Genomic DNA, 13,448 nt, shown 5'->3' with positions numbered 1-13,448 from the left:
ACTAAACTAAGTATTTTCCTTTTCTGACGCCCAGTAAACATTACATAACCACTCGTTCTTTGAAGTTTGCTGTATTTAGAAGTGAATATCTCGTGTTCCAGGCATTGTACGATGTGGTCAGTTGAAGGAAAGTAATCATATTATAGGGTCGATTCGTTGTCTTTTTCTTTTTTTTCAGATGGAAGAAAAGACACAGACCCATTGGTTATGTTTGTTTAATGGTTGTTACATTAAGAAGAAACAAGCGTAGAGTAATAACCCATAGCCTGGTTAAGACATTCGTGGTCAAAATGTCATATTATAGTTAACGTGCGCGTTAACAGTGAGGAACCAGCAGGATTCACATTACTTAATACTTAGTTACATCATTCTTATTAATACGAATTAAGCATAGGACAAGTTGTACTACCTGTTTTTACATTAGTATTAATACCATTCTGATGGCAAACTTTCTTTTTCAAGTAATATGCTAGTCATTAACGCAATGCCTACGCTAAGACAGACAGTGGCGGCGGCCACGGTTCTTCTACCCACCCTCCCACTCCCAGTACTCCTCAGTCTTTCGTGACGGTAGGAGGTCTAGGAGTTAGCAGCTGCTACCATATATTTTAAAAGCCTCCGATTGATTTGACACGGGATTTTAAGTGTTTTTACGATTCTAGTGACATATTATCAAGATTTCTACACTCAACGGCTCGGATTGAAGTGATTCATACGGGATTTCACGAATGCTTTTAAGGTGGTGACAATAACAAAATTGTGTTGGCGTTTCCACGTCTCCAATTCATCTTACTCCTGGACTAAACCACGAAAGTGAACCATAGAAGCAGGGCTACGTTATCAAAGTGAGTGTTTATTGAAGGCGAGCCACAGCAGCCAGGGGATAACTCGGGATAAACCATCAAATGCCTTTTGTGTCATTTTTAAATGTTTTTATGTGAGGTAGAGGGGGGACGTCCACCCGACAACAGACCCCGCCGCCATCTTGGATATCTCATTTATCCCTTATTTCTCAATATTGTAGATCTGTCTTGCCACAACATGCAGTCGCGTTCCTTAGCTTTCATGTCAGCCATGGAGACAAAGCCGCCATGGCCAGATTTATGTTTAGTGAAGGTTTAAGTGAGAAATATAGGGAGGTGAATCCCTTCATGGCTCCGCCGCCATCTTGGTTATGCCTACCCCAGCCCGCCCAGAATCCAGGATTAGTTTCTTCATTCCTAGACAATTCATTTGGGCTGAATAGTAAGATTTGATGCTTTATACAAGTATTTCGCTGTGTTTGAAGTGTTTTCCGTGGGTGTGTGGTGCGCAGCATGTTGTTGCTGGCGTTGTTTTTTGTGGTAAATAAGGGTGTTTTTGGCGTCAAATTTTGAGGAGCGTCCAGGGAATTTTTTTGTTTGAGCCAGTATCAAGTCATTATGGTTTTGAAAAAATAGTTGATGTGTTTTAAAATATTTCGCTATCCTGGTCAGTGGAATTACTGGAGAGTAGAATTATTTATTAACGGTGTTAATGTTCCAATAATAGTGCTGTTGACAGCCCTGTGAATTATCTATTTCTGGCTCTAACTCTCTCAAAAGTGTTGGAAAAGACTATTTATATTTTTGAAATTGTGTTTCATTCCTTTAAAGTGAGAATGGATGGAAATTAAAAAAAAAATCATGGGGGATCAAGGTTCCAACAATTTATTTATAGTTCTTTTAAAAAATCTCTGATATTACTGAAGTTTGAAATCTTTATATATTTTTGGTATTAGTTTAAGTATGTGCCAAGTCAGAATATGTAAAGCATTCGGGTCTGGCGGTGTTTTTTCGAGTGGTCATTTTCAAAATTATTTACATAACGTATATAAGCCCGCCAAGCCAGGCTAGGGCTGTGACGTCATCAGATCACCAGTCCAGGCCGTGACGTCATCAGGCCACCGGGGCGGGCCGTAACGCCACCATGGCGGAGCCTCCCAGATGTCTTCCCTTCCTGGCTCTTCGTCCATATCTAACATGATTTATTGTGTTATGTCGTGTGTGTGTGTGTGTTGGCTTGTTTTTCACTTTACATAAGGTGATGGTATATGTGGGTTGGCCTGGTTTTCATGTGATATAAGGTGAGTGTGTGTGTATTCCAGTGTCTTTCGCTGTATAGAGTGTGTGTGTGTGTGTGTGTGTATTCCAGTGTCATTCGCTGTATAGAGAGAGTGTGTGTGTGTTTATTCCAGTGTCTTTCGCTGTATTGTGTGTGTGTGTATTCCAGTGTCTTTCGTTGTATAGAGTGTGTGTGTGTGTGTATTCCAGATTCATTCGCTGTATAGAGAGAGTGTGTGTGTTTATTCCAGTGTCTTTCGCCGTATTGTGTGTGTGTATTCCAGTATCTTTCGTTGTATAGTGTGTTTGTGTGTGTATTCCTCTGACCTTCGTTGTATAGATGGTACTGGTGATGGTTTTGTATGTGTGTGTGTGTATTCTCTGACCTTCGTTGTATAGATGGTACTGGTGATGGTTGTGTGTGTGTGTGTGTGTGTGCGCGCGCGCACGCTCCTGCTGCTGAGGGGGAGACAAGGTAGGCACTGGTTCCAGTCTACCTTGACTCGCCCATTCTCTGAAACACTTTTGCATCGCAGAGAGAGAGAGAGAGAGAGAGATCCTTTGAGGGTTAATGTTTTTTTTATTTTATTTATTTAATTTTTTTTTTATGTATTATTTGTGGGAAGGGTGACAAACTGGAAGGCCGCTGGCTGCCCCTGGCGGCATAAATACTAGCTACGCCAGTGTCCATAATACATGTCCATTTTTCACGTGAAACCTGATGTCACATAGACACCAAAATGTTCATTTACAGCAAAAAATACAGATAGGCAGAACTGTCTTTTGCTGAGGCGGGTTCTCACATGTCAATATGCGACTGAAATTGCAAGTCGCTAAGTCGTTAGAAGTATTAGCTGAGCCTTTCTAGTCGGAACACGTTCACACATAGCGACTGGGAAGTATCGGCTGGTTGGCTGGAAGTGAATGTAAACAAGATGTCTTCCTCTGGTGACGATGACGGTTGCGATCTAATTAAATCATCACAAGTATTCAGTACTCACCAACAACACCCTGCATAGAGGGAAGCAGTCATCAGAGAGTGGCAGCTCTCGCATCGAACACCGATTTGCGTAAGTTTTTTTTTTTTTACTATAGAATTTAGTTTTAGGGTCCCAGATGTTCTCTCTTTCTCTCACACACTCAAAAATCTTCTCTATATCGACACCACATTTTCAAACCTTTCTCCATGACGTCACAAAGTAAACAAAGTTGCGAATCGACTGAACAAGACTAACATGTTTCCAGTCGCTAGGCACCAATATTCAGTCGGAAACTACCGACTTGCAGTTTCAGTCGCATATTGGCACGTATGAACCCGTCCTTAGCTAGACAGCTGTTCCTGCCTCTCAAAAATTCACGGACTTGATGTCTTTCAATGTTTATTATTCTATTTAATAGAAATGTTCCGGTAAAGCTTGATATCTATATAAAAAAAAATACACACAATGATGTCCATCCTCGGACGCCTTCCGTCCGTCATTTATTGATTGATAAATATTTGTGACGTCAAAAAAGTTGTGCCAGTACAAAATAATGACCTTAGAAATAATATACTTACCATATTTTATTAAAATCATACATTCTCTATCTGTACGACACAAATAAATGTATATTTTTATTATCATACTTTTTATTTTAATATGAAAGAATAGAATAAGAAAAAAAATAAAGGTTAAATTTGTAAATAGACTGGTAACACTGTGAATTGTTGACAGCAGCTGAATCCCGCCGCCCCTGAGAGGAGACGGTCGCTGTCTGTGTGTGTTGCCTACCGGAGGGAACAATGGTAAGGACATGACATATTATATTATGTATATAAAGCTGTCCGCGTCCCTGTCATTGTCACATGTCTGTGTATAGTGACAGTGGAGGGAAGACACTGCAGCCTCCACCAATAGATGAGCAGCGAGACACACCGGGCTGGAGGTGGTATGTGGAATATGGCGTTGCATAATATTGATGTTATACTACATCAATATTGTGTCTAGATCATATGTCGTATATCTTATGCATTCAAGTGTTAAGGAGCTCCTACCTCTACTGGTGTCTCTGTCATCACTTCTTCATAATGCATTGAAAGGCATTTGATACGGCCAATACTAGTATTTTTCAGTGCTCTCTCAGATGTTTACTACATCTTCATGTGCTGTTGTGATGCCCCGCCTTAGAGTATCATGGAAAATATGTATCTGAAGGTAGCACAACGGATTTTTAAACTTGCAACAGCCTCTCCATTCTGAATCAGTTTTTTTTTTTTTTTTTTTTTTTTTTTTTTTTGTAGTGTGTTTTGAACTAATCTACACGCTTCTTTTTTCCTGTAAATTGTTAGGTTTCATTTATTTATTTTTTTTTTTTACTCCCTCTCCCGTCAGACTAATATTTTATGGTAAAAATGGACAGCAAACTAACACAAAAGTGACTGAAAACAAAAATAAATAGTTTCATTCCCAAAGATAGGTAACACAGCAGTAACACTCACAATGTTCCCTCAAGATAATTAGCTGCCAGTTTTCTGCCATCTGTCACTACCATCACCTAACTCAACCTAATCTTACTTACCTAACCACCAGAATAATCTTATGTAATTAATCTAACCTAACCAAACTATCCTAACGTAATTATTAAAGTTAAGGAATCAATATGAAGTTGTTACCTTATTTTCGTACAATCTGCCAATGCACTAGTACCATACTCCTGATGACTCCCATTGCTGACAGGCCTCTTCCTCGGAATAGTAATTCAAGTATTTACAGTTGTTTGCCTCTCTCCACAGGATGAAGTAAAATGCTATATTTGGTTAGATTAATTCTGTATTTTTAATTGGCCATTGCCTGCATTCTGAAATAAAAGAATCAGTTACATCAACTAATTTCACACTTGCACTAAATAAGTGATATATGCACACATGGACAAACACACTTTCACCAGCATCCCTCATACCTGCCTGTCCATCACAGATGGGGGTGTGTCACTTGCCAGTTTTATCATGGCAGCAAGATTCCCCGATAAAACAGACATTTTTTTTTAAATTGCTGTCGCATTATCAATAATTTGCATTAACCCCTTCCCGGCAGCATGGCAGATGAGTGAACAACCAAATGAAAAATCATTTATTTATAGACTCTTCCGACTTTCATCCATACGTCTGTGTATAGTTTCTCAGCTATTGGGTATTCCAGATTGACGTCTATATATAGACTATGCCGCAAAATGAAACAAACAATTGAATCTTTATATAGACTCTGCCGCAAAACTGAACAAACAGTTGAATCTATATGTAAGCGTCATTTGTGTTTGATTGGTGATAATATATGTCAATATGTTTGTATGAATGTTTTAGGTACTCACATCCAGGATGTAATTTACTTCCACTTTTTCTTTGTATTTTTCATGTGTGTATTTGTTTTGCACCTATTCATTTTTAGCAATTTTTAGGCAATGTTTGTGGCATGCAAAAATTTCCAGCACAAGCAGTGACCAGCCTTGAGAGACCATGTTGACCAGTGTTTGGGTATTTGTGATGCCAAATAATGATTTGTTTTATGAATTTAGTTACTTGTAAGTAATCATCTATATATAGACCACGCTACAACTTACTCTTGTAAAATAAGAACAAACATCTATATATAGATGATCCAACAAAAAAGTATCATTTTCAAAACGTCTATATATAGATCCTCTGCTGGGAAGGGGTTAATTATATATAAGCAGTTCAAATTACTCGGAATGAAATGGTCTGTGTGATGGGAAGGATTAGCAAAGCCATGTTGAGACTGGTGCAGGAGTAAAACAACACCAAATTGACCATTACAAGTTTTTGCTATGGGGTCAAAGATCTGTCAGGACACTCCAGACAATGGAAGACACTCACAGAACTGAAGCCAAGGTGATTACTAAGGCCCAAATTTCTCTCTCTCTCTCTCTCTCTCTCTCTCTCTCTCTCTCTCTCTCTCTCTCTCTCTCTCTCTCTCTCTCTCTCCAGCTCTTACTTTATATTTCACTCAGACTTTCTACTCCACTTGATAAATTTATAGAGTTTACAATTCTATTTATCAAAATACTTTGTTGTGTCCTCTCTCTCTCTGCAACTTAAATCTCTCCCTTCTCTGAGACTCCTGTTCACCACTGCTTCCTTTCTGCAACTATTTAATTTTGTTAGCATTCGACTAAGTCTTCCTGGAAGGTCATGGGATGATTCACTCTGGTTCCTACTAGTATGATGCCCTAGTGAACAGCATTGATAATTCTTTTGTTTCTTGTGTAGGATTTTCAAGGAGACATGAAATCTGATTTGAATGGAGTCACTCTTGAGAATGACCTATAATATAGCATCCTATGCTTAAAGCATGAGTAACATTACGAAAGGAAATATAGATTTGTCATTGAACTTGATATTGTGTACATTTGATGTTATCTTAATGTTCATGGATCTATCTATCCGTATACCAGCCAGTAGTCCTAGTCAGCATGGCTCACACAAAGTGTGCGCTCATCAGTATATTAACAGAATATATCCTACAAAATAATTCCTCCTTCACTTTCAGAAGTTTTCAGTGTCATGATGGTTTCAAATTGAATATGATTTTGATTTCAGGGTCTGCTTTCCCTCCTAAGGAAGCTTAAGTCTGCACCAGACCAGGAGTTGCGTCTTCTTCTGCTTGGTCTGGACAATGCAGGGAAAACAACATTGCTTAAGAAATTAGCTTCAGAGGACATAACTCAAACAACACCTACTCAGGGATTCAACATCAAGTCTGTCCAGTCAGATGGGTTCAAGCTGAATGTATGGGATATTGGTGGTCAGCGGAAAATTCGTCCCTATTGGAGGAATTATTTTGAGAATACTGATGTCTTGGTAAGTAACTGAGGATCAAAAGATTCTGCATTATTTTGAAGTTTAGCTTTTGTGTAATTCACCACGGCTTCCTGCTAGTCACCCAGCCAGTCTTCCCCATTACGGAGCGAGCTCAGAGCTCATAGACTGGTTTTTGGGGTAGGACTGAGACCACAGCACACTCCACACACCGGGAAAGCGAGGCCACAACCCGCCGCCAGGACTCGAACCCAGCCCTCTCGATTGTGAGTCGAGCATGCTAACTACTACACTACACAGTGTGTGTGTGTGTGTGTGTGTGTACAACATTGTACTCGGTTTGTTTGATAAAAGCTGATCTTCATAACTGCTTCATATTGTAAGCATTTAAGTTTTGCAAATTTACTGTTGACCCTTGCAGTTTATGAATTTAGGCTCCACAAGGTCTGTAATTGCAATAATAGCTAAAACTATCCTAAAATGTGCATAACAAAATTGTTTATCATTGAACATAACATCTTCAAAAGTTCCAGCATAAACAAGATTTATTAGCGAAGTTAAATGTACTGAAGTGTAATTTAGATTTATGAGAATGAATGTGAATCAATCTTCTTGAAATTTAATTCAGATTTATTAGAATATGAGGCCAATTTATTGAATCTTAAAACTATCTTTATGTAGATTGGGCTCATTGAAGAAGCCCAGTTTATCAATCATAATTATTTTCTCTCGGAACAGAATTCATGGGCACTGTGTTAGTTGAAATTTGAGAGAACTTTTCCACTTGATTTGATAAGAATTTGAAAATTTGAGTTATGAATACACTGACAGTAAAATATAAAGGCATTTTTTTTATGTTGCATAGTATTTTAGTGAGGTTGATGAAATCATTCACCTGGCAGTGAGTGTCTAGGAGACACTGCAGCTTCACAGCTCTTTGTGACTAGCTGCCACTGTGTGTGTGTGTGTGTGTGTGTGTGTGTGTGTGTGTGTGTGTGTGTTGCTCTTTTCTTCATTGTATAGATGGTGATGCAGTGTATGTGTGTGTGTTTGTGTGTTGCCCTTTCCTTAATTTTACAGATGGTAATGCAGTGTGGTGTGTGTGTGTGTGTGTGTGTGTGTGTGTGTGTGTGTGTAATTCACCACAGTTGTCTGCTAGTCACCCAGCCAGCCTTTTCCCATTATGGAGCAAGCTCAGAGTTCATAGACCAATCTTCGGGTAGGACTGAGACCACAACACACTCCACACACAAGGGAAAGCAAAGCCACAACCCCTCGAGTTACATCCCGTATCTATTTACTGCTAGGTGAACAGTGGCTACACATTAAGAGGCTTGCCCATTTGGCTCGCCGCTTTCCAGGAATTGAACCCGGACTCTCTCGGTTGTGATCCGAGCGTGCTAATCACTACACTACGCGTGTGTGTGTGTGTGTGTGTGTGTGTGTGTGTGTGTGTACCTAGTTGTATTTACCTGGGTATTACGCTCGTGAGGCCCGTCTCCATATCTACATTTGTCCAACTTTTCTCTAAAGCTATGCACTCTCCTCGCTGACACGACATCTTCACTCAAGCTATTCCATGCCACTATACTTCTTTTGGGGAAAGCTAAATTTTTTTTCACGTCCTTGAAGCATCGTTATCTACTACATTCATTCATTCATTAGTTTGTAGACTTGTATTAGGTCCCCCCCCCTCTCTCTTCTCTGCTCTAGTGTTGGTACAGCCAAAGCCCTCAGTCTCTCCTCATATGTCATCCCTCTTAGGTCTGGTACTATCTTCATTGCCATCCTTTGCAGTTCCTCCAGTTTCCGTACATGTTTCTTTTTGTGTGGGGACCACATCACCCATGCATACTCTAATCTTGGTCTGATCACAGTGGATATCAGTTTCTTCATCATATCTTTATCCATGTAGTGGAAAGCCAATCCGATATTTCTTACCAAATTGAATATCTCGGCAAATATTTTGTCCACATGGCTATCCTGATGATTATTCTCTTGTATAGTCACTTCTAGGTCCCTTTCCTTGTTAACTTTCTTCATTTCTACACTATCTTCCATCTTGTAGATCCCCTCCAGTTGTCTTCCACTCCTTTCCAATTTCATAACATGACTTTTATCCACTTTGAATTCCATCCTTATTCCACCTTCAGATCTTGTTAAGGTCCTTCTGTAATATTTCACAGTCCTCGTTTTTTACTTGTCTGAGCAGCTTGGCATCATCTGCAAATAGGTTCATGTAACCGTTTACTCCCTCTGGCATGTCATTTATGCACATGAGAAAAAGTATAGGTGCCAACACCAACCCTTGTTGCACTCTGCTCTCCACTGTTCTCCACTCCGATTTAATATCCTTTACTACCATTCTCATCTCCCTTCCTCTCAGGTAACTCTCCATCCACTCTAATGCCTTCCCCTTCAATCCTCCCTTATTCTTTAACTTCCATAACAGTCTCAAATGCAGTACCATGTCGAAAGCCGTTTTTAAATCCAGATATATACAGTCGACCCATCCATCTCTCTCCTGAAAAAACTCAGGAAATTTGTGACACAAGAGTGGCCCTTTCTAAAACCAAATTGTCTGTCTGAGATTAACTTATCTTCTAAAACTCAATCCATTGTTTCTTTATCACTCTCTCACACATCTTGCACACCACCCTGGTTAGTGACACTGGTCTATAGTTTAAGGGTTCCTCTTTCCCACCACTCTTATATATGGGGACCATTTCAACCCATTTCCATTCCACCGGGACAGTGCCACTTTCTATTGAGCATTCTATGATTCCACATTGAAATCTGTTGTTAAACAATTCCACCATGGTTTTCGGGTCATCAATTATCCCGTGTTCTCCTCAGTCTTTCAATAGCCTCCTTTGGTTTAATTTTTACATTTATGAATTTATATAACAGTTTTGCTCCTTGCATTTTTTCACGATGTCCTTTTCATATTCTCTCTCCCTCCTTCCTCACTTTCATGTAGTCGTTCCTTGCTAATTTGAAATTTTCTGTTTCTTGGATTTCTGTTTCTCTTCCATTTTTTCCATGCTTCGTCCCTCTTTTTCTTTGCTCTGCCACACCTTACATTGAACCAGTCCTTTTTTTTTTTTTTTTTTTACCTTCCTCTCTTGGCTTATATTTTGGGACAAATCTTATGACGCCTATTTTTGTACACTTCCATTAAAATATTATATTTCACTTCCACTCCCTCTGCCCTTAGTAACTCCTCCCAGTTTAAGTTTTCAAAGTACCGTGTGTGTGTGTGTAATTCACTGTTTGATCTGCTGCAGTCTCTGACAAGACAGCCAGACGTTACCCTACGGAACGAGCTCAGAGCTAATTGTTTCCGATCTTGGGATAGGTCTGAGACCAGGCACACACCACACACCGGGACAACAAGGTCACAACTCCTCGATTTACATCCCGTACCTACTCACTGCTATATGAACAGGGGCTACACGTGAAAGGAGACACACCCAAATATCTCCACTCGGCCGGGGAATCGAACCCCGGTCATCTGGCTTGTGAAGCCAGCGCTCTAACCACTGAGCTACCGGGCCGTGTGTGTGTGTGTGTGTGCGTGCGTGCATGCATGCATGCCTGCACCAGCTAACATGAGTCATAGGAACATTAGCATGTGGTTAATGAGTAATATATTTGGTTTTTATCACTTAATCATGGTCATAAAGTGACAGATCTTTGATGGTGATTATTAAAATATACATACTGTCATGTACAGAGTGAGTGTTAAAAGCAGAAGTCCTGAATTAATATTTAAGTTATCGTGTTTCATGGCTCACAAGACACACCCAATTTTGGCATACATTGAAATGAAGAAAAAGGTAAATGAGCAGATTTAGGCTCTGAATATGAATTGAAGGATTTCACCTGACATTTGAAGACTCGCATGCATCTAGATCATTATTAGATCCCAGTATTTTGCATTTAAAAACTGTAATATTTGCTAATAGCTTACATACCAATCTTGTGAGATGTAAACATGTATCAGGCATATTCCCTACAATGTGAGATTGAAGCTGTCAAATTTGTATTCCTTAGAGAGACATACCTTAAGAGTGGCATGGTGGTATATCAGAGGACATAAGTAAAGTTCTTAGATTCAACAGCCAGCTTCCCATATATTCCCATATTCTTCAAATAAACCTACAGGTGCTATAGGCCACAACATTAAAAAAAAAAAAAAAAGTGAATATGGACTACACATTAAGAGGCTTGCCCATTTGTCTCACCTCGTCCAGGACTTGAATTCAGGCCTTTTCGGTTGTGAGCCAAGTTTGCTAACCACTATACTACACGGTGTGTGTGTGTGAGTGTGTTTATATAGAAATAACATGAAATGAACATTATTCATACTCTCCAAGGCAATACATAGCCTAGTGCTCTGAAGCTCAGAAAAACTAATTCATCTATTGGGTTCATCTGTTCTTTAAAGTCCATTCCTTTTGGTTCCTTGTTCTTAACCCAGTAGACTTTCTACATGTAAGATTTATACTTACTAATTCTTTTGAGAGAATATTTAATAATGACATTGACACTTTCAGATCTATGTCATTGACAGTGGCGACCGAAAGCGTTTTGAGGAAACAGGCCAAGAGCTTGGAGAAATCCTTAGTGAAGAAAAGTTAGCTGGTAACTATTACTGCTTATATATTTGAGGAAGAAATGTTATCTGTTAGTTATATTTGTTTTTTTTTTTAAATTGCATTTTTTTTTTTTTTATTTGTTGTTTATCAAATTTAAAAACCAGGACGAAAAGTGCAACTTGTAGTGAGATCACGGGATCTCATATGTAAAGTGTTCTTTTCTAATTGATAGATGTTTAGATAATTTTTTTTGTGTGTATAACCTGTGTACTTGAATAGTAGTTTGATGTTTATTTGTACACTTACTAATCAAGATGATATTTATTAATTTGATAATTACTAAATTGTTTCTTCAGGTGTCCCTGTCTTGATATTTGCAAATAAGCAAGATCTCTTCAATGCTGCTCCAGCTTCTGAGATCGCTGAAGGCCTCCAGCTGCATACCATCCGAGACCGTACCTGGCAGATTCAAGCCTGCTCAGCCACTTCTGGTGAGGGAGTCAAGGTGAGTACCCTCCTTTGCACACCAACTCTGTCCTAGATTCATATCTATTACATTGAAAAAAAAAAAAAAAAGACCTATGGTGTGATAGGTTTTTTAAAGTTTTTTTGTAAAATAAGGAAATGGTAAGAATGTTATGGTGATGGGCCAATGATAGTGGCAGTGTGGTGTTTCTTTTGGCAGTGTTTGTAGCAGCTGAACAAATAGTATTCTTACTCAGGGCATTGAAATTGCAAGACCCAGCCCTGTGTTATGTTCATGATGGCATGAAATAGTCAGAGGGAGGGGACAAGCCCAGAATCATCCAATGTTTTAGGGAAGAGTTCAGCTTTGGAGACAGATGAGATGGCAGTGGTGCCATCAGGATGAAATAAAGGAGGGAAAGATGAAGAGATAAAGTTATTGCAGATGTTTTTGGCCAGATGCCAGAAATCTTGACGGAGTTGGGGTTTGAAAAATTTTGACATTTTCTATTTGTGAAAGTGTTTGGTAAATTGAAGAAAAGACTTGGCATGATTCCGGACAGAAATATGAAGTGCATGAGATTCAGATGATATTGGTAATAATTTAATTGCTATTGGTAGTAATGACCAATTTGTTAAAAAGAATGACTATTCTATGATTACAATTATTTATTCTTCATCACTTTTTTATTCTTTATTTATCATATATTTTCTATTGCAGGATGGACTTGACTGGGTTTGTAAAAATTTGAAGAAAAAGTAAGCATCTAGTCAATAGGATGTTCACTGTACTATATTCCGTCCAATGGTTGTTTGTGGCTTGAGGCAACATCAGGATCAAAGATAGTGCAAGTCTTGACCAAATCAGAAAACATTCTAGTCACTTCTTAGTCTTATCTTATAAGCTTTTATACTTACTGTCATTTATGATTTTGAATAGCAACATTTTATTTGTTAACAGATCTTTTCTTGACCCGTACAGTGTTGTGCTTTGTCAGAGATAGGAGAGATAGAGATTACATTGTTTTCCTAATCATCTTATTTGCTCCATAAAATGAGAAAAAAATAACTGTCATATATATATATATATATATATATATATATATATATATATATATATATATATATATATATATATATATATATATATATATAATGTATACACACACACACACACACACACACACACACACACACACACACACACACACACACACACACACATGCGCGCGCGCACGCATAGTCAACTCTTGATTAATGTGAGTATGAATAACGTGATTTCAATTTAACACGATATTTAAAGAGATACAATTAAATAATGCAATTTATTCAATTTAATGCAGGTTAACTTGACTCGATGTCACTCGCACCTGTGTTGCTTTTGGTTTCTAAACTATCAATCAGTGCCACAGAATCAAAGTGATCTTCATCACATGATCATATGTCAATACAAAGCATGATATCCATTATAGCAGGTAATAGAGAATC

General features: G+C 38.6%; 1 protein-coding gene across 2 annotated transcripts; it reads left to right on the top strand.

The window, feature by feature from the left end:
• The first annotated feature begins 565 nt into the window (after positions 1 to 565).
• On the top strand, positions 566 to 12,918 carry LOC123513247 (ADP-ribosylation factor-like protein 3). Of its 2 annotated transcripts, none has more exons than XM_045270320.1 (6): positions 566 to 845; positions 3,800 to 3,867; positions 6,676 to 6,936; positions 11,454 to 11,541; positions 11,852 to 12,000; positions 12,682 to 12,918. In XM_045270320.1, exons 2-6 carry the CDS (start codon positions 3,865 to 3,867, stop codon positions 12,721 to 12,723), a joined length of 543 nt encoding a protein of 180 aa, XP_045126255.1. In that variant the 5' UTR covers positions 566 to 845; positions 3,800 to 3,864; the 3' UTR covers positions 12,724 to 12,918. The 2 variants fall into 2 exon arrangements, with proteins under 2 accessions (XP_045126255.1, XP_045126254.1); XM_045270319.1 differs by having other exon boundaries at positions 3,797 to 3,867.
• The last annotated feature ends 530 nt before the right edge of the window (positions 12,919 to 13,448 follow it).

This window comes from Portunus trituberculatus, chromosome 35, assembly GCF_017591435.1.
Source record: "Portunus trituberculatus isolate SZX2019 chromosome 35, ASM1759143v1, whole genome shotgun sequence".
NCBI lineage: Eukaryota > Metazoa > Arthropoda > Malacostraca > Decapoda > Portunidae > Portunus > Portunus trituberculatus.
This window is presented reverse-complemented; position numbering and strand designations above follow the sequence as displayed.

Coding starts and splice junctions, on each gene's coding strand:
- LOC123513247 (XM_045270320.1), top strand. Junction 11,542..11,851: donor TAGTGAAGAAAAGTTAGCTG/GTAACTATTACT, acceptor TTGTTTCTTCAG/GTGTCCCTGTCTTGATATTT. Junction 12,001..12,681: donor CTTCTGGTGAGGGAGTCAAG/GTGAGTACCCTC, acceptor TTTCTATTGCAG/GATGGACTTGACTGGGTTTG.